General features: G+C 40.1%; 1 protein-coding gene across 1 annotated transcript in view; it reads left to right on the top strand.

The window, feature by feature from the left end:
- The window catches only part of CROCC (ciliary rootlet coiled-coil, rootletin), a 2,018,646-nt gene that overhangs the window by 1,247,854 nt on the left and 745,244 nt on the right, over positions 1-25,548 (top strand). The window contains exon 23 of the mRNA XM_044061829.1: positions 19,230-19,468. Within this exon, the coding sequence (XP_043917764.1) occupies positions 19,230-19,468 (239 nt within the window). The remainder of the gene's footprint in view (positions 1-19,229; positions 19,469-25,548) is intronic.

Below are 25,548 nucleotides of genomic sequence, written 5' to 3'. Positions count from 1 at the left end.
TTCCCTTTTAAGGATTTTGCTCTATCTTGTAGTAGCTTCCTCCTTTTGTTGAAGAGCTTGTTTATGGCTGGGGTCCACCAGACTGGACGCTTGCCTTTGGTACAAAGAGTCTTTGTTTTGTTTGGGATTGCCTGATCCATGCAGTCCTGTAGGTGCTGGTAGAAGGCATTTGTAAGTGATTCAGCGGCTTGAGTAATGGTTTCCGCAGGCTCGGGGGCCTTAAAAGAGACCACACCAGTCTTTAGAAGTGTGAAGTCGGCTTTTAAGAAGTTCTTCATTGTGGTCTTTTTTATCTCAGGTGGGGGCGGGATGTGGACTTCCAGTGAGATTAGTTTATGGTTTGATCTCACCAGTGAGGGGTATACTTCCGGTGTTGAACATTGTGACCCCATGTTCATGATGATGAGATCTAGTATGTTTTCTCCTCTTGTGGGGATGGTGACTAGTTGTTCCATGGCATTTGAGTTTATGAACTCTAGGAACCTTTGGGCTAGAGTGTTGGGGCTTGAGTGGTGATCCCAGTCTATATTCGGGTAGTTGAAGTCACCTAGTATGATGGTGTTTGGAGATACATTTATCCCCTCCAGTGTTTTCAGGAAAGCTATGTGGGGTTCCTGAGATTGAGAGGGTGGCCTGTAACATTGCTACAAATTGCAGAGCAGTCTTGCCTATGGTTAATTGCACCTGGATGGTCTCCGATGCATCGTGCATTGCCACCAACCTTGAGGTGTGGGTGTCCTTGATGAATATAGACACCCCCCCTCCTTTCTTGGTTTTGTCCGGATTTTGGGGCTGGAACGCATGATATGAGGTAAAACCTGATAGTGCCGGTGTGCTCTCGGGAGCCTTGAACCAGGTTTCAGTCACAGCACAGACATCGATGTTCTCCATACTGAGAAGGGCCTCGAGTGCGTGCATCTTGAGGTTGAGACTTCTGGCATTGAGCAGCATTACCCTTAGTTTTTTTTCCTTTTTGTGTTCTAGGGTGGTAGGTTTAGAATTTGAGCCTTGCCTAAAAAAGGCACTATGGGGGTGGCAAGAGCCTTTGCCAATATCCGGAAGCCCAGGGGTGACAGGTGCAAGCCGTCCCTTGCGAAGCAGCGTGGCTTGTCCAGCATGTCATCCCAGGCAGACAGACATTGGATCCCCTTTGAATGACACCAGAGTTTAAGCCAATTATTAAAGCTGTAAAGCAATAAAGTCATTCCTATGAGTAAGCAGGCTTTAGTAAAAAAAAAGTACAAATCACATTTTATTTGAAGTCCGAGGAACTTTAGCAACTCCCTGCTAGTGTTAGCCTTGCTATGTATGTGTTAGTTTTGTAAAGTATTTGTGTTTTTACGTATTCTTATACTCAGCCTTAAAAGTCTCTGATAAGATTATTGCCTTGTGTTTCTGCCCTTGATATATTGATTCCAGTCATCCTGTGATATGATAGGATGTTTTTTTTTTTATGTGGAAAGCATTAAACAAAGCCTCCTCCTGGCAACAGTAAGTTTTATTTAAACAAACTAACTCTGGTTAAAGCACACAGTTAAAAGTTATTTTGTAATGTGGCACATTGTTTTCAGTATGGAGCTAGCCATCACGATCAAGATAATTTTGTGTTTCTGCTCTGGTATTTCACCACTGTTTTCATTCTGTAACATACCAGAAAGGGGAGACATCACACAGGTAACAACAGAAAACTCTATGAGCAGTAGAAAAACTATTTTCAGAAGACTGTCTCGTGTCATCAAAGTTTCTGTAAGTACTTCTTGCTTAAAAAAGGGGTATCAGTCACAACTATGCGGTAGCAAAGGAGGTGATTTTACATTAAAATAGCAAGATTATACAGACAAAAAGCTTTAAATTAGTTCTTCAGAGTAAACTTTTGCCAAGCATTTTAGAAGGAAATATTTAAAAAAGCCATGGAATTACATCAGACAACTCCCTCCTGCTTTTGATATAGATACTTATTAGGGTGTATGGTAGAATAATTTGGTACGGAGCTAAAAAAAAAAATTGTACATTAGCAGTGAGCATTACAAGTAGTAACCCATCGTGCTAGGATGCAAGACAGTATTCACTAAATGAAAATATATTTATATTACATTTATCACAACATTATTTTTGAAGATGAATGTACACCTAAATATATTTTTTAATATTCTAACCAAGAAATTACAGAAATATTAGATTCATGACACAGGGTTAAATGCAAATAATTATGCTTTTCATACCATACTGGCAAATAAAATCTCAATCAAAACTGTACGAAGCTAAGGGTAAAAGTTATAATAGAACCTGAAGTTGCAGTGTTTTTTTTTTGACTGTATTGGGTACACGTTATGCGCTTCAGTGGTACATGCAGGTAGCACAGAATAAACGCACACAAGTGGCTTAAATGGCTTTACTGCAGAAAACAACTCTTTAGATAGGCTATAATTTGACCCAGAAAATTGCCTTACAGAAAAATAACCTCCCCGTTAGGCGCTCAAAACTTAAAGGGGGTAGATTAACAGTCAGGGAGAGCTTGCATGAAAACAGCACCTGTTCACAGCACTGACTCATAGGTGCTTAGGTAAGTACTAGGCTAGCTGCCTTTGCATGCCATTTTAAGCCTAGCCAGTTTCCCTTTTGGTGCTCGAATTAACAAATCCCATTTGGTGTTAGATTGGCCTTTCCCATCCCATGGGTGATACTTGTATATTACCCCTGACAAGAATAACTGGGATCATAAGTAGATAATTTGAGAAAAACTCATGCATGGAATAAAACATCTAGGAACTGCCTCTGTCCATTAGTAGTACAGAGGGCCGTCCTGGGGTAAATTTTCCTTTTCCTATCCATAGATCCATGTTGCACTTGAATATGGACAGGGATGAGTTTTGTTTACATGGATGGGGAGTATGTTCCAGAGCAGTTCTATCTGCTGTGACACATGCCTCTTCCTCCATTCTATTTTGCTGATGTTGCAGAAGAGGTTTAGATCCCTAGACCGAGTATTGCTGATGCATTTTGACTTACTAATGTGCAGTTAATCCATCAGTATTGGGTTGGAAGATGCCTTGTTTGCTGGACACAGATCATCTCTTAGCAGTCTATAGGATACAGAGTATAGTGACAGAGCTTTGAGTCAGTCCATATAGTACATACTGTTTATGCCTTCTATCCTTTTAGTAAGGCGTCTGTGTGGGCATTCCAGTTGTTAAATGTGTATGAACAAATACATGCCAGGGGGTTATTATCATCAATGGCTGGCCTAATGAGGGCTGAGTAAAGGGAAACAATGACATCCCTAGATCTAGACACTATCCCCTGGTTTATAAGCTGCTCAGTTTAGAATACATTTGTTATTAGGAATTAAACAAAAAATTTCATCACACCAACATTTCCCCTCAAAGCTGCAGTAGAACCACTCAAGAACTGCACATATTACCATAACACAATATTAATATACACCTAGTAAGTCAACAGAGGAACTGTGAATGCTCTTATCTTACAAGATGACACTATTAAAAAAAAAATATGCTGCAATTGCACTCAAAAGTTTTTAAAAAAATTAGATATTATCTAATGTTGTTGTTGTTTTTCGGCTTTTCCCGGTTAGGGGTCGCCACAGCGGAACTCCGGTCCGCTAATGATTGGCAGTAGATTTTCACGGTGCCGAGTTGCCAGCTCGACATCCAACCTTCAACGAAGGCATGCTCATTCACGCATGTCTTTCGGAACGCCACTCGACCCATGGGGAGGACATGCAAACTCCACACAGAAGGCACTCCCCGCACACTAACTGAGAATCGAACGGGAGAACCTCTTGCTGTGAGGCAACAACGCTACCGCTGCACCACCGCAGATTACACCAATTAGATATTATCTAATCATTTGTGTATATTTATATGTATTTTTCATTAATGTTGTTGTTATTTTTCTTTTTGTCTTTTCCCGGTTAGGGGTCGGTACAGCAGAACTCCGGTCCGCTAATGATTGGCAGTAGATTTTTTATGGTGCCGAGTTGCCAGCCTGACGCCCAACCTTCAGCGAAGTCACGCCCATTCACGCATGTCTTTCAGAGGCCACTCGACCGTGGGGAGGACATGCAGACTCCACACAGAAGGCACTCCAACCGAGAATCGAACAGGAGAACCCCTTGTTGTGAGGCAATAACGCTACCGCTGTACTACTGCGGCTTAATGTATGTTTGTTTATTATCTTTTTACTAAACTATAAGATGTATAATAGCTGTAATTGATTGACTGTTTATTAATTAGGTAGGTGTGAGTATTGGTTGTTTCTCTGACACGTCATTTTGGGATTTTATTTAAACTATAACTTTTTATACTGCAGTTGATTCTGATGACGATCTTATTAAACGAAAGTGCTTAATAAAAGTTTTGATGTTTGGTTGAATTTTGGGTGCAATTCCAGCGTATTGTGTCCTTTCGGATGTTTCTGTATGTGCTGTAGTTTGGATTTTTGTACTTTTGTTGACTCCGTTAAAGAAAGAAGTAAAACCAAGGGCAGGGACATGTTTAAGTAAATGCTTAAGTGTTGCAACCATATAGTAGGTACAAATTGTAGTTTTACATTGCCACTGTGTAGAGAGCTATTTCACAGAGCTCTTCAGCACCAACTTTAAAAGCTCAAGCTTTCTCAAACACTGCACATCCTAATTTCAAAATTAAAATAAGCTGTGCCACTCATTACAGTACAGAGCAGCATACCAAACAATTATTCATCCTACCTGTGGCTTGAATGTTCTCTCTTCAAGCAACTTTTAAAAAACTGCCTTTGTTGTGGCAGTATAAATGTTCAAATTATAATTGTTTTTAATGGTAATACATTAATCAATTATTACTGATGAAATGCAGTGTTTCTTCTGTTTTTCTTCTTTTTCATATTGGTGGTTAGGGAATAAAATAATTTATTATCTCTATGTAAAGATTGTAGACATAATAGTGTATAAGCATCAACTACCTCTGCTTTTTTAAACTCCTTTATTAAATTATGACCTGAGAAAAGAAAACAAACCATAGTAACATTTTTTCATGCATTATACATTGCATATATGTTTTCTTTCTTGATAACAGCTGTCATATATTACGTTACATATATTGGGCAATTCATGCCTTCCCTTAAATCTCACTCCTCCTCCTGAATATTATTCTGCATGCATTGTTCCCATACATTCCATTTATTTCTATGTAATTTGCTCTTTCCCTTATCTAAAGATCTCACTTCCAGTTCTTTTATCTCTTTAACAATATTACTTCAATTGCAGTTGGTTTAGATTTTGATTTCCATTTTCTAGTAGTTGCTTTTTTGGCAGCGACTAACATTAAACTGAAGGCCTTATGATATCTAAGCATTTTAGATCCTGTGTCCCAGCTCAAAAGAATAATTTATTTAGTTACAGCAATTTGCTCCCCTAGTATTTCTCTAAGAGAGTACTCCGTAGTGTATTACCAACTCATACCTCTCTCAAAAAACATGTTCCAGCTACTGTTTCTTCTACAGCACACCTGCAGCATTTGCTACCTACCCAAGGAAATTTATGTTGGGTATAAAAAATACCTTTACAAACACTTCCAAGCAAAAATCCTAAACCTTCTCACCTTTGTTGCATACTTGGGAGCCATACATATGTCCTGACATTGTTCCTTTGTACATTGCTTTTCCAGTCTCTCTTCTCAATCTTTTTCTAACCAATATATTCTTATAGTTGTCATGCAGTGTTTTATATACTGTACTAATTATCTCTGTTTAACAGCAGCTTCTGTTTTAGAGTGGACTAAAAACTCTACTAGAGCTGGTCTTTTGCTTAAGAACTAGTTGACAGCTGTATTTTGTATTACTGTAGTAAGTAGTCTGTATTATACTCATTTTAATATATCTGTAAGGGCAGTCTTGATTATACAAATAAATTATTAAATTATTTTATAAGTTTTATATATTTGCATATTAAATACATTTCTCAACAGATATTGCATATCCTACACCTACTTTCAAAAGTATGGTAGAGAAACTTTTATATCAGAATATTTTAAAAATTATATATATAATAATAATAATAATAATAATAATAATAATAATAATAATAAAGCAAGTGCAAAATGGTTTAACAGCTTGCCCATTTTAAAACACAATAATGCCCCTAGGGTGGGTGTTGCATGCAAATAATGGACCTTCTAATGTTGGAGATGCCCTCCACTTGCAGCATTGGGTCTCGTAACACTCCTGGGAAGTCTGTCATTTTCCTGTAACACTCACCCTGTTGGACATTATTGCTTACATTTACAGGGCTCTCTAATAAAAAGATGGATAATAAAATAACAGTTCAATTTGTAGAAACTCAGTTTGGGCATGCCACCACAGATTTGACCATCCAGAAAAGGGAAAACATGTATAGCTTGTGGCAATTTGCACCACCTTTCTAAATACTGCTGTACAGTAAAGAAAATATCTGTCTTTGTACCAGAAATGCAAAGTTCATATTTCGATCAAAGTAGCAGTCTTCTAAAAACAAGCAGCCCAAAATACACTCCCTCGTGATCACCTTAGTCCAGTATAAGTCCCAGAGACCACAGCACCTTACTGCTACTAAGAAGTCTATGTCTTTGTACAGAGTAGGTAAATGGATGTTCTCTTCTGCCATGCTGGTATTTTTGTCTCTCAGCTACCTGAAACTTTTCCAGTTTCCAGTCTTCTCTTTTAGATAATGTTTATTTTATACTTTGCATTTGACTTCCTTGTGGTGTGCTGTAACTTTGGCTGTGCTGATGCTTGGGCTTGGGTAGCAGGCTCCAGCATGTACCCTTATAGAAAGGTGTGAATGAGGCTCTCCTCCTCCTTTAAGGACAAGCTCAAGGCATGCCATTCTGTGGGCTCTGTCTGGAGAAAGAGAGAGAGAAGTCTTATTTGGGTAAGTTTTTCAGGACCTGGTTGAAGACCTTCATAACATAAAACAAAATTTCATTGCTGGAGAGAGCCTCAATGACACCCTTCTAGTTCCCATTGTTTTTCGGGTTTATATCAGAACATCAAAGTTTTAAAACTTCGAATGTTCTAATATTGACCCATTTTGATCAAACTCTAAAAATAGCGAAGCTGCAGAACACCGAATTCTTTCTTAGGGAAAGAATTCAGTTGGCCGGTTCTGTGGCTTCACTATTTTCAGCGCTGTGGTGGAAATTTACAGGTCGGGTTCAGGTAAGTGTGCAATTGTGTGGTTGTTAGGATTAGGGCGCAGGTTAGGTGAATTAGGGTTAGGGGTGGGTTAAGTGAGTTGGGGTTAGGACGCGGGTTAGGTGAGTGTGTGATAGTGACGGACCTTAGGGTTAGGATTTGGGTTAAGGTACGTGGATAGATAGTAGTGTATGTATAGTTTAGTGTAGGGTTAGTTGTAGGATTATAAGTGTATGTGTGTGTATTGATGTTTTTTAGGTGTGCTTGTGTTGTGTGTATGTGTTTCGGAATAGCAAATTTTTTCCCAAGGGGAAAAAAAAATCGCTGTTCTGAATGTTCGATATTATGTGGTTTAGATATTTTAGGTTAGATGAAATAGCTTTCGCTATTTTCATCTTTCAGTAACGTGATATAAACGCTGTTTTTCTCAGACTAGTGTAGTTTTCTAGGATGGAGAAGCTGCCTTCTAGGATGAGGAGTTCTTCAAAGTATCTGCTAGATATCTGCATTAACTAAGCTGCTGAGGAGGACAGTCCCAGCATCTCAGCAATTGCATTCCTGACTGTCTGTGTTTGGGCATTGAGGATCTCGTTCCATGAGCTTATACTGGCTTGGACAGTCACCAAAAGAGATTGCTGGGATCTATATGTGGTTATAATAGACCATGATTTATAGCTTTTAGGTCCCATCAAGAAGGACTGCATTCAAGCGTCAAATAATTTCTGCAGAGCTTTTTGGCAAGCCTTAGACTGTACACCTCATAGGGACTGTGTGGGCACTCACTTCCACTGAGAGAAACATAGGGTTCTGCTCTTTATTCTTATTGGCTCTGAAGAGTACATGAGACTTTTTCCTGATTATAGACCTCAGTGACTTCAGCAATTGCATCAGATATATGCAGTTCTAGATGGTGACTCTCCAAGGGGATCATGCCTCTGCATGGATGATGTCACTGGGCATCATTGTTACCTTATAATCTATCATTGTCTGAAAACTGTACTGGATGATCTTTCAATTCAATGGGTTTCTTGTTTAGAACAAACTGCTGCTGTTTGATCTTTCTTCCATACCCAGTGTTTATCAAGGCGATAACTATTGTAGAAAGACTTTGTAGGAGGAGCATATATATTCCATCATTTTGACAACTGACTCCTTATGCCCATATTGAAGGATTTCCTAGTAACATCATTCACTTAGATGCTTCTGTAATTATAAACTGAGGGTGTCTCCATAAAATGAAACACCTATCTGAGCTCAACATAGAGGATTGCCTATTTTGATGACATAGCAGCATACTCTTCACTGTTGTTCATTCCTGCCCACAAGGAGGGCCCAGGAAGTCAAAAAATCTGTGAGCTATATGTACATAAGCATGTTTTTTGTATATTTGTTAATGTACAAATGTTTACCTTCTGGTGTATTATCTGCACCTGCTACATTTCAGAAAACCACAGAAAGTTTGTTACAAGAAGTGCCTCGTTCACTGTTGAAGACACAGAGGAGGGAGCCTAATTGGGCCATTCTGCATCTCTTGGATCTAGTGGAGGCCACAAGCCTCATATTCTCTGTGGCATGCTATGAGAATGCAGCTGTTCCATTGAACTATGAAATGTTGATGATTTTAGAGCAACCCCACTCTCCCAGACCTCTTTTGTAGTCAGGTGTCTGTCATCAGGGGTTTTACAGAGGAGTAAAAGTTCACCAGTCATGCTGTAGATTTTTCCTTCTTGCTGCAGATCCAGAGTAAAACTCTGTGGACAACTGCTTCACAAACCTACCATTTATCCTGCATGGTTAAGAAGTAGAGAAAGTGGACCCCTATGAGGGGTCTGCATATCACACATCCTGAGTTACAATCAGGGCTTCCTGTTTCGAGGCCCCTGAAAGGTGAACTGAAACCAGAGCTTCTCACTCATGTCAGACAATTGCCCTGTAGTAGGTCATTATTTAATTTGTTCATTGTATATCAGTGCATTTTCCATGATGTTTACCATCCGTGTATGATCACCAATTTCCAGTAGGATGTTAGTAGTCTGTGACATTCTGTGTGTATGTAGTAATAATGCATCTGTATAGTTATTTATGAGATCCTTGGATTTCAAAATTTATAGCTAAACATTATTATCCTGTTGTGAGTACATTTCTCAACAGATATTATCATGCAGGACATAAAGCCAAGAGTCCCTTATTCCAGCAGCTCATACACTGTAAGTCAATAATGAACAAGCACATCATCAGACTAGTGTCATTTTTGTCTTTCAGGATGGTGTTTTTAGTACTTTCCCATGTCCACAGGCATAGTTGCATAAGAAATAAGCCACAGAGTTTAACAAAGGTGCTATAGTTATTTAAGACTTGTCATAAGTAAATCCAAGTATATTTCAGTTCAGTAGCATCAGTAGGAGACTGATAGTAATTATTGCTTTTATGTACATGTGCTAAATCGTGTCCATCTGTTTTATACCAGAGTATTTTATAAACCTGCATCATCCAGTCTTCTCAACACTTCTGAGTTCTGCAAATGTTCCTCAGGTGTGGCTTCAGTAACTTGGTTATCATTCAGAAAGCATTACAGTCTGTGGCACTTATTACAGCAAACTTTCTGTAGTTCTCTGAAGTGTAGCAAGTGCAGATAACACTCAAGTGGGAAAATGCTTGCGCATAAGTATTATTTTTGAGTATTTAAAAATCATTTGCTAATGAACATAGATCACAAACAGCTTCTTTTGAAAATTACACCTTCTGCCATCTGTACAGAATGATCTTCTATTTGAGGTGTGGGGTAGTGTTCAAAGGAAGCTGCACTGCTAATAGATGTCCTGACTGAAGTCACTGCTGCAGGATTCCTACCACATGGATTATCATTGCTGTCATCTGGCTGGGGTACCAAAACTTTTCCTTCTCAGGATCGTATGTCCGACGTGTGACCTCAGCTCACAAGTGTAGGGGACTGTCTCGCCCCAGCCCAAAAACAGGTTGCTTATACTTTGGACTGATATAATTTGGTTGTTGGTATTGTTGCTTCAAATATTCAGGTAAGTGCCCTGTTGGGGAACCTTCCTTTAAATTTCTTAACTGTTTTTTTCTTACTGGTATTAGATGTCGGCTAGGAGGTTTGAGTTTAAGTGCAGTAGGCAAATCCTGTACAAAGACTTGCAAACACAGTGTCTTTTTGGTTAGGACAGAAACTCAACTACAGAGTTTGTTGCATCCACCAATCCTTTCTTCCTAAGACCATGCAGTCCTGTTTGTCTTCTCTTAACACATTCCTTGAGACTCAGTGACTCAAACACTTGGTGCACTCTAAGATGGGGGATTCCTCTTTTCCAGATGTATCTCCACTACTTAAGAAAAAATAAAAGGACCTAGCCTAGAGATTCAGTCAGCCCTTTCTGACTCCTCCGTACCTGGTGAGGTTTCAGAACCCACAGTATGTCCGATTCCTACTCAGATGCCCTCTACCAAGGCCACGCTGGAGGCTGGTATGGAGTTGGAGGCCTTGATAGCTGAGGATTCTGCAGACAGAAATGAACCATGAATCATCAGATCTGAGGGACCAGAGGATGTCTCTCAGATCCTTGTTAGAGAGGATACCTCTCAAAAACTAATTGAGGTATGTCAGGGTAATGAGCCACCACATGTAATACAGGCAGATGTCACACCCAAGAAGAAGCATCAGAAATAAAACATGTTGCTTCCCATCAACCTCCTCCTTCATCTTCTGGGAAGGATTTCTCTCATGGTTTATTTAAGGCCATTTTGACTGTGAAGCCACCTTCTTTCTCATCAGCTTACCCCCAACCCTCAAAAGATAGCTATGGATTCATCCTCTTTCAAAGATGAGGAGGCTTTTAATACTGACCATTCTGTAGCTTATTCCCCTCAAATGCACTCTCCTGGCCAGGTTGCTTCATTTCACCACTTTCTCCAGAAGAAGAAGCTTCTTTTGGAGAGATAATCTCAAGCATGATGAAGCATTTTGAGTGGGAGTCTAGACAGATTATCAAGGTGCTAGCTGTTGTAACAAGACCTTGTAGGAGGAGCGTATATATTCCATTATTTGGACAACTGACTCCTTATGTCCATATTGAAGGATTTCCTGGTAAGATCATTGGCTTGGATACTTTTCAATCCACTTATGCTCCTGATTCAGCATCTGGCTCCCAAAATACCAGACAGATTTTATAAAGTCCCTGATGATCTTAAGTTTCTGTTTAAAAATCCTATGATAGACCTTTCTGCAATTTCCCTCTCATCTGATAAGCCTTCTAAACTCTTTCCAAAACCAGTGCCATCCCTTTAGACAAGGGTAGCAGGGCTGTGGATAGGTGGGAAAAAATGGTTTATACCACCTCTTCCTTGCTAGTCAGGGGTACTAATTACCAAACCCAGATGAATCAAATATTTGATATCCTTCTTAATTCTTTATAAAAAGTAATGGTGGATTTACAGGATACTGCCTCTAAACAACAAATCTTATCCTTACTTAATTAGTCTACACAAGTGGCCAGACACAGCATTAAATGAATTTAGAGGCCTTATCCAGAGCAGCTGCAACAGGTTCTGTTATATGCAAGTATGCATGATTGTGTAACCATCCAATTCCTGAGGACTTGAAAGCAAAAATACTGTATCTCTTGTTTGTCTTCCAAGTGGCCAAACTTTTCAAACCCCTTCAGAAACAGGGTAAAACCATGAAGAACTGCAGGCAACTTCTGTTAAATTCTCTTCCCAGGTACCAAAGGAATCGCCCAATCAATCCTACACCTTTTGTCAGAAGGGACCCTAGGCCAATCCAGAAACACAGGAAGGCTGTCAGAAAAGTATTCCTAGAAAAAAAACACTTGAATGCCTCATCTGGGAGGCCTGCCTTTGGGAATAAGTCTGTAAGTGTCTTCACCCTCCTGTTCCCTTCATCTGGGAGGCCTGCCTTTGGGAATAAGTCTGTAAGTGTCTTCACCCTCCTGTTCCCTTCTGAAAAAGACTGACCCAGTCTTTCTCTCCACCTGAGAAAGAATCACCACAGACAAGGGGGTGCTATCTGTCATAAAAATGGTTATGCAATGCCTTAGATGCAAATTCCTCCTCTAAATGGCATACCCCCACATCCATGCAATCAGATTCATCTGCTCCCACCCATTTTACAGGAACTACGGAAACAAGGGCACAGTAGAGCTGGTGCCAGAAGAATTTGTGGGAAAGGGGTTTTACTCCAGACGTTTCCTAGTTCCAAGAGGCAAAGGCAGTGGAGACCCAGGCTAGACACCATGTCACAAGATGGGTTGCCAACTGGCTCACTAACAGAACCGACACTATGAAAGTAGCAGACTCCAAATCCGACTTCAGACCAGTGACAAGTGGAGTACCACAGGGTTCAGTCCTGGGTCCTCTCCTGTTTGGTATCTACTTCTCTGAAGTACAGGCTAACACAGATGGTCTTTGGCTAACGAAGTTCGCAGATGACTGCAAACTAGGAGCCATAATCGAAACTCCTAATGATGTGGACATCCTACAAAAGGGCCTCACTGAGACAGATGCCTGGTGTCAAAGCCATGGCCTCAATCAAGCTCAATGCCAAAAAGTGCATTGTCATCCCCTTTGGTAAAAACTCTGTACCCATGAACTACAACATAGGCGGTAGTATACTTAACACCGAAAGTGTGATAAGAGACCTTGGGACACAGGTGGACAGTAGTCTCTCCTTTGATAATCACATCGCCACAGTAGTCAGGAAATCCTTCTACGTGGCACACCTCATCACAAAAGGTTTCTCATCCAGAAAAAAAGAGGTCATTGTTCTCCTCTACTCATCATTCATTAGACCCATTATAGAGTACAACGCCCCTTTTGTTATGTACCTCACAAGACATCTACAACAACTGGAAAGGCTGCAGAAATACCTCACAAAAAGGATTACTGGCCTCAAACAGATGCCCTACGCAGACCGTGGCAAAAAACTCCAGTTTTACTCCTTTGCATATCGCCTACTCAGAGGTGATCTTTGCCTAACATGCAAAGCTATGTCAAACCCAGAGCTGTTGGACAGCTGCACTTAAAGAAATCCCAATCCCTCCGAGCTACACGCTCTAGGGAACTAAACCTTGTCACCACAATAAACAGAACATGCCGGAGGGATAGATTCCTTTCCCAGAGACTTCTCATACTCTGGAATAAACTACCTATCTATGTCAAACAAAGCTCTTCATTAGCACTCTTCAAGAAAAACCTTGATGATTGGATGGGAAATAGGAAATTCACCCCGGTAATCACCTCTGTGGCTCTGCTCGACAGTGGCACAGGAAAATAATATTCTTGGGTGGCAAAAGCCAGGGTACCTTTTTGGCAGGGCTTGTATAGGCCCCAGGGCCGATAGCCTAGTACCTACCTATGAACTGGGTATCTCCCTACTAAACACCTTTATAAAAATGCCTACTTTCAAAATGCTCTCACTGCACAGTCTACTACCTTTCATTTTTGCCCCAGGCTTTCTAGTATCCCTGGATCTAAAGGACGCTTTCCTCCATGTACCAATTTGGGTCCCTTGCAGGAAATTCCTCAGGTTTTGTATTAGCTCATTTCACTGTCAGTTTACTGCTTTGCCTTTTGGGGTTTCTACAGCCCCAAGAGTTTTCACAAAGTGTCTGACACCAGTGATTGCCTTCTGCTGAACCCAGGGGACTTAGATTTTTCTCTACTTAGATGACGTTTTAAGCTAAATTACTTCACCTCAAATTTTCTAACAGCACCTGTAGCTCACCCTCCTGCTTCTGTCTCATTTGGGGTTCACCATCAACTACATAAACATTCTCACTGCAGCCATATCAGGATCTAGTTTTTCTGGGCTGCAGGCTAGATACAAAAATAATGAAGGCCTACTTACCTCAAAAGAAGGTGCATACTACTTCCACAACATTGCCTCCCTCAGCCATTGCTCATCAAGGAGAGCCTAAGGGCTTTGGGGTTCATGATGTCTGCTGTCCCAATGCTTCTCTCTAGCCAAACTATGTACGAGAAAAATCCAGTGGTACCCAAAAACAGTTTGGTTTCAGCACTCATACCCTCTGAAGAAGTAATCCCTCTTTCACCCTGTCTCATATAGGTACTCTTATGGTGGAAGGAGCAGGTGAATCTCAACCCAAGGCTTCCCTTCACTCCTCTAGCCCCAGTTCAGGAAATGTGCACACATGCCTTGGACAAGGTATGAGGGGCCCGGACAGGTAACCAACGGGCTCAAGGCAGATGACAGCTGATGTTACTGAAAGAACATATCAACATGAAAGAAATGACGTCACTTCAGGTCTTTTCACACGTGTGGAAATCAGGTACCCTATGAGCGTTCATAGACAACACAACAGTATTGTGGTACATAAACAAGCAAAGAGGGACCAGATCTTACCAATTGTGCAGTTTGACTCAGGAAGCCTGGGACCTTGCCACCCAGAAAAAAATGTCATTCACAGCCACATACATCCCATCACAAGGCAGTGTGCTGGTAGACTCTTTAAGCAGGTCCTTAGAGGACCTTCATGAATGGACCCTGTACAGACAGTTTTTCCAGGGCATCTTTCACTGCTGGGGGATCCCTCAGATAAGCCTGTTTGCTACAAAGACCTACAAACAGCTTCCATTATTTTGCACAAAGGACCATTGCCTATCAGCTTGGAGGGCAGATGCTTTCTGTTTTCAGTGGATAGGGAAATTCATCTATGCCTTCCCTTCACTGCTCCTTATTCCAAGAGTTGTTTTAAAAACTTAAAAAGAAAAAACAAAACTATTGTTGGTGATTTCTTTTTGGGCAGAACAGCATTAGTTCCCACTTCTTTTTCTTCTAGTCAGGGGCAAGTACTATAAACTGCCATCACAAGTGGATCTCATTATTATGCAGAAATGGTTATCACTACACCACAGTTTGTCACCCCTAAACCAAACTCTGTGGATGATAGGGTTTTGATTCCTTACCAGCACCATTTTTCTGAGGATGCCATTAAAGTTCTGCATAAAGCCAGGAGACCCAGCACTTGAAAATCTTGCATAGCCAAATGGAAGAGATTTTTCTATTGGTACCAAACAAATGGACAGGACCCAAACCAGTCAGAGGCGCCTTCCATTCTGAAATATGTGTACTATTACATACCGATCTGGCCTATACATCCATCAAAGCTCACCTGTCAGTCATCTCCACTTGCTTGCCTGTCACTCCCCCACTTTTGTCCAAATCGGAGGTCAAGCTATTCCTTAAAGGGGTCCTGCATCTGAGGCTACCTAGTAAGACCATTATCCCTACTTGAGGCCTCAACTTTGTGCTAGAGAAGCTTACATTACCTCTCTTTGAACCAGCAGCATCAGCAAACCTCACATTTTGTACTTGGAAAACTATCCTTCTTCTTACCCCCAGTTAATCTAGGAGAGTTTCAGAGCTTCAGGCACTCATGGCCATTTTCCTTCTTTCTTATTTTTCACAAAGACAGGGTCAGGGTGACTTTCATGACTAATCCTTCATTTATGCCTAATGTAGTCTCTGTATCAGTCTATTAACCTACCTACCTTCTTTCCCAACCTGCAGAATTTGAGGGAAGGGATACTACATTCTCTGGACATTCACAGACAGCTAGGATTCCATTTGGACAAAACAAGACAAAATCAGTTTGAAAATCTGATCAAATGTTTGTTTCTTTCTTGGACTTTAAAGTGGGATAACCATTATCCAAGCACATCATTTCAAGCTGGATCTCTAAGGCCTTCTTATTTTGTTACTCTCTATATGGCAAGTCCTTGCCCTAATGCCCTTGAGCTCATTCTACCAGAGGACTAGCAGCCGCTGGACCTTTCTACAAAGGATTGGCTGCTAGGTCCATTCTGGAGGCTGCCATCTGGCCATCTGTACACACTTTCACTAAACACTGCAGGATAGATGCATTTTTCAAGGTCCAGATCTACTTTCACTAGGTCAGTCCTATCTCTTGGAATGTTCTACTTTCTGACCAACCTGGCTTGCTTTCCCTTTAATTCTAGAAATCACCTTTGTGTTAGGAATGCTGCAACAGTGATTTCAGTCAGGGCATATTATAGTTGTGTAAGAACTTACTGTAGCAATGGATGTCCTACTGGTCACTTTTGCAGTATCCCTTCTCACCATCCTTCCCCTTTTTGCTTTTTTTCATCTTTCTCAGTTCCTGTCCCCTGGAAAACACCCTAAAACCAAGGGGACTTTCTTACCATTTCATACTGTGCCCCTTCTAGCTGACCAGTCTCATGTCTCAGGGGTCTTCAGGCCACTGTCTTGGAAATAGTCTGAGGAATTGCACTCGTACATCTACCTCTATAGCCCTGTGTTTGTGAGCTGAGGTCTCATTTCGAACATAAGATGCTTGGAAGCTAAAGCTTTGGTGCTCTGGTGAGGTGACAGCAGTAATAAACCATGTATTAGGAATACTGCAACAGTGATCAGTAGGATGCCTACTGTTGTGATAAGTTCTTACATAACTGTACTTTCTATTAGAGTCCATTGTAGGTAAAACAGGAACAGCCTGTTCTGCATAAGTATCTGAAGTTTTAATATATATATATATATATATATATATATATATGTGTGTGTGTGTGTGTGTGTGTGTGTATATATATATATATATATATATATATATATATATATATATATGTGTATATATATATATATATATATATATATATATATATGTATATATATATATATATATGTTCTTTTAACAGTATGTCACTTAGTACGCACTGTATAAAGAAGCAGCCTGGATCTGAAGTACGGTTCCCAAGTGTGGAATATACTGGAACATGAATAGTGGCTGTACCCACTCCCAAACACACACACTAATATATTTATTTTACTTTTTAATTATAGCCTTGTATTTTATAGGAAGTTTTGGAAATTTCAACATCGGTTTCAGACTTTATGCATGTAATTTCTCCCCAGTTTAATTAAGAATTTTTATTTTGCTTTTTCCAGCAGGTTTGGTCCTGTAGATTTATTTAAAATCAGTGACAGTATTTTCTTTTTTTCCTTAAAGGTAACATCCATATTGGTAACTAGACTATTGTAAAGGTTTACCTTTATAAGCCTTTGAGAAAATATTAGTAAGTTGCACAGCTGTGTTAGTTTAGTTATCTGAATTTTTTTTTGCTGATTAGAGTAACATTGATTCCAGTTTCAACATTTTACAAAATTCCCTTTTAGTTGCATTCCTCCAGGAATGACTTTACTTTCTTCCCATATAAATCTTGTACCCTGAATAAAGAAGAGGTTTGCTTTGCATAATGTGTTCTCTTTTCTTCAGCCTGAATATTGTATTAGATGTCATATTAAAACTCTCTTCAATTGTTTAAATATTTGCTTTTCTAAAAGGTTTAATGAAGCTCGCTGTGCCGTTTTATCAGAGGCACAACATTTTCTTGCTTGAATTTAGACTGTTAGACTGTATACTGTTTCCCCAAGGAAAAACATACATTACCTTGAATTTGAGCTCTTACATTGTATACTGTTTCCCAAGGTACTAAAAAATGTACATTAACTTCCTTACTCCTTGGTGTACACCCTTTACATTTTTGTTGTAAGCTTTTACGTACACTGCTGTGTGCTTATGAATCTTGCAAGATTTTTAGACATTTTCAAATAGACAAATAGTTTGTGACAGCAGCCTTACTTGCATCTTTGCTGGATGAATAATGAAAGATTTTTCCATTGGAGTGTAGGAAGTCATTGAAGAGGAGACACAAGGATAAGGTGTTTAGTGATACTCATATTGAAAAAATGAAGTCTGTTTTTAAAGGAGTGCTTGGCTAAGTTTGAGTGAGGATGCACTTTGACAAATCTTGCCAATTTAACACTTTTTCTGTGGAGTTAATGTGCACCCATGAAGGCTAACTTACAGCAGTGGCTTGTAGCAAAAACAGGATAGGGGAACTAATTCTTCCATTTCTTGGTTAACATCTTCTCTCATGGTACCGTGTTGCATGCAGTATATTTAATTTTTAAAATAATCATGTTGTTGATAGACGACATGCACAGCTAGTGTGGGCAGGTTGAATATTATATCCTTGTATTTAAAGTGATGTTAAGTTGGAGTGCCTGGCATGGTAATCTTAAGTTAAAGACATGATCAAATGTTATTTGTAGGTGAGTAAATACTGTATGAATATTCATAAATCCATCATTAACCAGATAAGTGATAGTAATATTAGCAATAATAATTGTGAGATAAATTATATATGGACCTGTATTACAAGGGATCCACCAGTTCCCCAGAGGTGTTTGCCCAACTCATTCCTTCAGAAGCATTTAGTGATACTCTACTCTAAAATACTATATTGATTACTGTCTTTTTATAACCTTTTTTTGTCCGGAAAGGCTGGTCGAATGCTCCATCCATTGTGCTTGAAATCTGCTTATTTCACTTAGTCATGATCCTGTTTAGAAACAGTTATTAATGTAGCTGACTGTTAACCTGTTTCTTTTGACTTATACACCTGCGAAGCTTTTCTCCCAAATGAGTCATGCTTGTTCAGACGTTCCATGGTTAACAGACTTAAATACAAAATAATAGCTAAGCAAACAAAAACTGAAAATGTAATTTAAGACATACAAATAATCATCCTTTGTCAAGCAGGTCTTTATTTGTTACATACTTTTGTGGTTTGTAGGAGGACAAGAAAGAAACAGTGTTCACCACTTGCACTGAACATATGTAAACTGACAGTTAAACAGATGAGTTTTAAAAATGAACAGTTATTGCAGCATTAAGATCTTACCACTGACTGTTCTTCTTGTGTGCATTTGGTTTGAAGGCATATTTCTCATTACAGAAGCACTTTTAGCATGTTTCATGTTTTTAACTTAATATATCACAGTACTTTGTGTTGTTTTCTTTTATCAATTGTTATTCTATAATTTTTAACATTTATGTTTTTATGATTGCAGCATTTCTTGCCTAATTTTGGTGCCAGAAATTCCTTAGTTCCTTCTGTCTGAAGCACCATTGCCCTGTTTGTATCCGTTGATGTTTTTCATCTTGCTTATATCTTGAAAAACTTTTCAGGTGGAAGAGCTCAAAACTCAGTTGCGAATGGCAGAAGATGCAAGAGATGGGGTGCGCCGAGATCTGATAGATGCTCACCGAAAGATTCGAGAGAGTGTGGAGGTTCATGAATCTCAACGGAAAGATATCCTTGACCTGAAACGAACTCTAAATGATGAAGTGAAGGAGAAAGAAGCACTGCAAAGATCAAATGAAGCATTGCGTGCCGACATCAAAAAAGCAGAGAGTGAAAGAATCAGGTGCCCCTTTTTTTTTTCATTGAAGTGAGTGAGCAAATGAAGATTAAAAAGAAATTTAACTGGCTGGGGTGCAGGTACAGCTTCAGCAGGGATTAAAACTTGATCATTTGCTTGGCCTTAGTTTTAATCTTTGAAACTGGCCTCTGAAACTTTGGAGAGCATGTGTTATGTTTCACCACTGAATTAATTTGTATGCAAGCCTGATCCTTTTATTCAGGTTAATGGATAGTGAACACAAGTAGAACTGATCAACTTAAGTGAAATCATCCTCTCATCATGAGACAGATGCTCTGTCACGTAGAAGGCAGCTCAGAAGGAGCCGTTGAAAGACAGCAGTGCAGCCATATTTTTATGAGCACAAGTGTAGGCACAGTGGAGGAAGATGAGGAATAGGGGGTGGGGGTTGTCAAGTTCAACATTAATCCAGATCAGACTTCTTAAGTTGGTATGTGCCGAGGTCAAATACAAGTCCCCTCTCCCTACCTGCTGAGGTGTGACGAATGTAGCAAAAGTGTTATGTCTCATAAAGTACAGCAACAGTATTATTAAGACATTATTTTATTTTATGGAACTGAAAATAACATGCTCAGATGCCTGTATATCTTTTACAACACTGTAGCTTTGGTAGGTGGTCCTTTGTGATAAAGCAGAAAAAGAAAAAATAAATAAAATAAAAGCTGAGTTGAATTTGTAACAGGCTTTGTTAGATTATCAAAAACCTCCTATCCATCAAAAGGAATTGGTTTATTTATATAGAAAAGAAACTCCAGTGCTCCCCACACATAGAAAGGTTAAATTATCAGTAGTAAGCAAAATTCTGAGTGAGACAGGAACTTCTGGACAAACATCTAATAAAAGATCCAACTAAGGAAAGTAAAATTAAAAAAAAATCTAAACTAAACCTTGTCATTAAGCAATCCAAAACAACAGTCACAAAGTCAGATATTAATAATGGTGTTAAGTGGTGCAGCACAGGGGTTACTGAAAACCTGTCTTCAGGTAGCCATTCTGGAGAATGCATTGTTGCTTCATCTGCCAGCCCTTCTAGGTTTACAGACAGGATTTCTCATTTCCAAATTGAGATGGCCAGGATCCAGATCATCTTTCCTACCCAATGACTAGATATCACTCCCATTTCTTCAGTGCCAGAATGAGGAGCAGTTGGATCGCAGTAGCATTGGGAGGAGGAGGGTGGTGCTGGAATGCTGCACAGTTCTTTTACTTATCTTGGCACAAACTGGTACCTCTGTGAATGCTGGGAACTTCTGCAGAGGAGGCACACAGGAGGCTGTCAGGGACTCAGAAAGAGATGGGAGTAACTTTTACTGGAGGATTCCATTGTTAGACGTATAGCACTAACAGAAGGAAAGTTGGTGCGGAGGTTAGGTGCCTGCCAGCCTGCCTGGTATGACTATGAGCGACAGGCAGTAAAACCTGAGAATCATAATAGTAACTGCTGCACAGGGAAGGGAGATGGATGTAATTGCTCATCAAAGGACAAATGAACTGAGTGAAAAAGAAGCACGAGTAATGGAGTAGTTTGTAAAACTGGGTAGGTATCTTTGCCGAACAGTGCACACAGTATCATTCTTTGAGGCCTATGGCCGTGCAATATTAGATGTGCTGCACTATGTGCTTCATCATATCACTGAACAGCTGATTCAGAGTTCAAAGCCATAGCTTCACTAGAAGCCATTGAGCATATCAGGAGGATGCAGACCTATTTTAGACTGTTGGTCTGCATCATCTGGGAGAAGGATCATACTGATCTGTTACATATTTAAAGTTTCATCAGCAAGCATGTAAATTAACCCACACAACTCAAGTGTACCTCAGTGTGGATAATGTTCTTCACTGTGAGTCTTAAAAAGTCCACGCTCCTCTCAATTCCATATAGAAAGGGTCTGTCACATATTCAGTGTTAGCAGTTTTTTTTAACTGATGTCACAGATAAATTCAGTGGATATAAAAAGTGTACACACCCCTGTTAAAATGCCAGGTTTTTGTGATATAAAATAATGAGACCGCAATAAATCATTTCAAGACTTTCCCCACCTTTAATGTGACCTATAACCTGTACAATTCAATTGAAAAGCAAACTAATCTGTTACGAGAAAAAATATAAAAAATAAAAAAACGTACAATAAGCTGATTGCATAAATGTGCACACCCTTAATCTAATACTTTGTTGAAGCACCTTTTTATTTAATTACAGCATTCAGTCTTCTTGGGTACACACCTGCCATCATTTAAATAGATTCTGATTATCCCCAAATAAAGTTCAGCTGTCCTAGTAGGATTTTCCTGACATTTATTCATTTGCCTTCTACAGCAAAAGCCATGGTTCGCAGAGAGCTTACAAAGCATCTCTCATTGTTGAAAGGTATCAGTCAGGAGAAGGGTACAAACAGATTTCCACAGCATTGGATATACCATGGAACACAGTGAAGACAGTCATCAAAAAGTGGAGAAAATATGGGACAACAGTGACATTGCAAAGAACTGAACGTCCCTCCAAAATTGATGAAAAGACAAGACGAAAACTGATCAGGGAGGCTGCCAAGAGACCTACAGCAACACTGAAGGAGCTGCAAGAATTTCTGGCCAGTACAGGTTGTATACTACATGTGACAACAATCTCCCTTATTCTCCATATGTCTGGACTATGGGGTAGGGTTGTAAGACGGAAGCCTTTTCTTACCCACAAAAACATCCAGGCCCGGCTAAAATTTGCAGAACAGATCAAGTCTCCCAAAAGCATGTGAGAAAATGTGTTATGGTCTGATGAGACGAAGGTTGAACTTTTTGGCCACAATTCCAAAAGGTATGTGTGGTGCAAAAGCAACACTTCACATCACCAAAACAACACCATCCCCACTGTGAAGCATGGTGGTGGAAGTATCATGCTTTGGAGTTGCTTTTCTTCAGCTGGAACTGGGGTTTTAGTCAAGGTGGAGGGAATTATGAACAGCTCCAAATACCAGTCTTCTTTGGCCCAAAACCTTCAGGCGTTTGCTAGAAAACTGAAGATGAAAAGGAATTTCACCTTTCAACACTACAATGAGCCCAAGCATACATCCAAATCAACAAAAGAATGGCTTCACCAGAAGAAAATTAAAGTTTTGGAATGGCCCAGCCAGAGCCCAGACCTAACTCCAATAGAAAATCTGTGGGGTGGCCTGAAGAGGGCTGTGTGCACAAGAGATGCTGTCACAATCTGACAGATTTGGAGTGCTTTTGCAAGGAAGAGTGGGCAAATATTGCTAAGTCAAGATGTGCCATGGTGATAAACTCCTACCCAAGAAGACTGAATACTGTAATTAAATAAAAAGGTGCTTCATCAAAGTATTAGTTTAAAGTTGTGCATATGCAACCAACTTATTGTACATTTTTTATTTTTTATATTTTTCCCCCTGACAAATTTGTTTGTTTTTCAATAGAATTGTACTGGCTATAGGTCACATTAAAGGTGGGAAAAGGTTTGAAATGATTTATTGTGATCTCATTTTTTTATATCACAAAAACCTGGCATTTTAACAGGGGTGTATGCACTTTTTATATCCACTTTATGAATGTAAGCCTGACTGCCCTCCTCTAGAGGCAATTGGGGGTCGATAGTGCCTGCACTGGAGAGCCTGGCTGGAAATAACTTCAGATACATGGGTGCAGGGGATCATTTCCAGAAGTTAAATCATACCTTTTTTCTTTTCCTCCTCCCCGATGCAGAAAAATCCCCAATATTCCACCCAGTTAGAGGGAACAAACAGCAATTCAGGTACAAAAGCTGCTAAAAAATGAATCATCCAAGGGACCCCACCAGACCAGAGAGGATCCAGAACTTTCTCAAGATTCTTTTTAGTTCCAAAGAAAACAGGGGACTGGAGACCAGTCTTGAATCTCAGCAACTTCAGTAAATAAGTGTGGCAAAACATGTTCCAGATGGTCATGGTTCAGTCCATTCTTCTGTTTCTGGAAAAGGATGACTGCATGTCTTTGATAGACCTTCAGCATGCATATTGTCACATAAAATGAACAAACAATCCAGAAAGTACTTACACTTCTGGCTGGGAGCCAGTCATTATCTGTTCAGAGTACTGCATTTGATCTCACCACAGCCCCTAGGATGTTTACTAAGTACATAGCAGTGGTGGCAGCTCACTTGAGACTGCATGGATTCCAGGTGTTGTTTCCCTCTGTAGATAACTGTCTCATTTCAGCCCCAACCTGGCATCTACTATTGAAGGCAAAAAACAAAGTTCTCCAGATGTGCTTGCATCTTGGGATAACTGTAAACCAAGAGAAATCCTATATAGAACCCACTCAAAGTTTAAACGTTATAGGAGCAATTATCAACACAAAAGAAACTGTGGCCTAACCTCCCCCTGCAAGAGTGGCAACATTTGAGTAGCAAGTCAGAAGAATAATCTGCAGCAACAAAATCTCCACTCAGCTGGTTCTTCAGATGTTAGGGTCAATGGCAACAGCAATAACGTTAGCCCTGCTAGCCAGATATCATATGAGAATTTTGCAATGTCTGTTATGAGCACAATGGTCTATCCTTCTACAACCAATGTCGACTCAAATAAAGATCACCAGTATTTGCAAAAAAAAGATCTCAAATGGTGGATTCAGTTGGGTCAGTTACTACAAGGTTGCCCGTTTTTTCTTCCCCAGCCCAAGGCCACAGTGACCACGGACACTTCCCAGCTAGGGTGGGGGGGCATTTTCTGGGCAAAAGAGTCCAAGGCACTTGGTCCCCCACAGAGGCCAACTTGTATATCAACGTCCTAGAGATGAGAGCAGTGCTCTTAGCATTGCAGGCCTTCCAAAATGCTCTTCCCTTAGGAACGATTACAGTTCAACCAGACAACATGATACTTTTTCCCTTAGGAATGATTACACTTCGGGCAGACAACATGTCAGTAGTCTGGTATATCAACAGACAAGGAGGAACCAGATAATACCCCTTGCGTTGAGAAGCTCTCAGAGTGTGGCAATGGGTGATCTCTTCCAAACACTTTCTCATTGCAATACATATTCTGGGGAAGTACAGTGTTATAGCAGACAAGCTGAACAGGTGCATTCTTCTACTCTACGAATGGTATCTCAAACAGAATGTGACAGAAAGGATATTTCATTGATGGGGTCAGCCTTGCTGCAATCTTTTTGCCTCTCCCCTAAACAACAAGTGCAGCAACTACTTTGCCCTCATCTCCCCAGTGGGTAGTCACCGAGGGATGCTCTTCTTCATGATTGGCCCCCAGTCTCCTTTATGCCTTTCTCCTAATTCCATTAATCCTAAAATTTCTGCAGAAAGTGGCCAGGTCAAAGAGTAGAGTAATCCTCATTTCACCATATTGGCCTTGACAGATTTGGTTCCCCTTCCTCTGGCCTCACTTACTTCACCAACCGTGGATTCTGGATCCAACCCCAGACCTTCTTTTTCACCCGATGGGCATGATTCACCCAGACATATCCAGTGTCAGCCTGACAGCCTGGCATCTCCAATTCCATTAATAGCCAGACAGCCTATGCTCTCCTGTCCAGTCCTACACATACTCCTGTCTTCTCATAAACCGTCTACTCATAAACTATATTCCATTAAATGGAAAAGATTCATTCACTGGGTATTACAAAATAGCATTGATCCTTTCTCTGCTCCAATCCATGGGCGGCACAGTGGTGCAGCAGTTAACGTTGTTGCCTCACAGCAAGAGGTTCTCCGGTTCGATTCTTGGCTGGGGTGCCTTCTGTGTGGAGTTTGCATGTTCTCCCTGTGTTCGCGTGGGTTTCCTCCGGGTACTCCGGTTTCCTCCACATTCCAAAGACATGCATCTGGAGCGTTTCTCCCTGGGCCTCCGCTGAAAACAGGCTCTGTGGAACCTAGTCGGACATTCCCAGTCAACAAATGTTAAATAAATAAATAAAAATAAATAAATAAATTTACTTAAATTTTTTTAGCCCAACTTTTCAATGAAGAGTTGTCTTCTTCGACTATCAAAGTCCAGTTGGTAGCAATCTCCAATTTTCCCTTATAAAGACCCTACTCCACCCTTGGGACCTAAATTTAGTGCTGCAGA

Source organism: Protopterus annectens, chromosome 2.part0 (assembly GCF_019279795.1).
Source record: "Protopterus annectens isolate FY-2018-M chromosome 2.part0, PAN1.0, whole genome shotgun sequence".
Lineage (NCBI taxonomy): Eukaryota > Metazoa > Chordata > Ceratodontiformes > Protopteridae > Protopterus > Protopterus annectens.
This window is presented reverse-complemented; position numbering and strand designations above follow the sequence as displayed.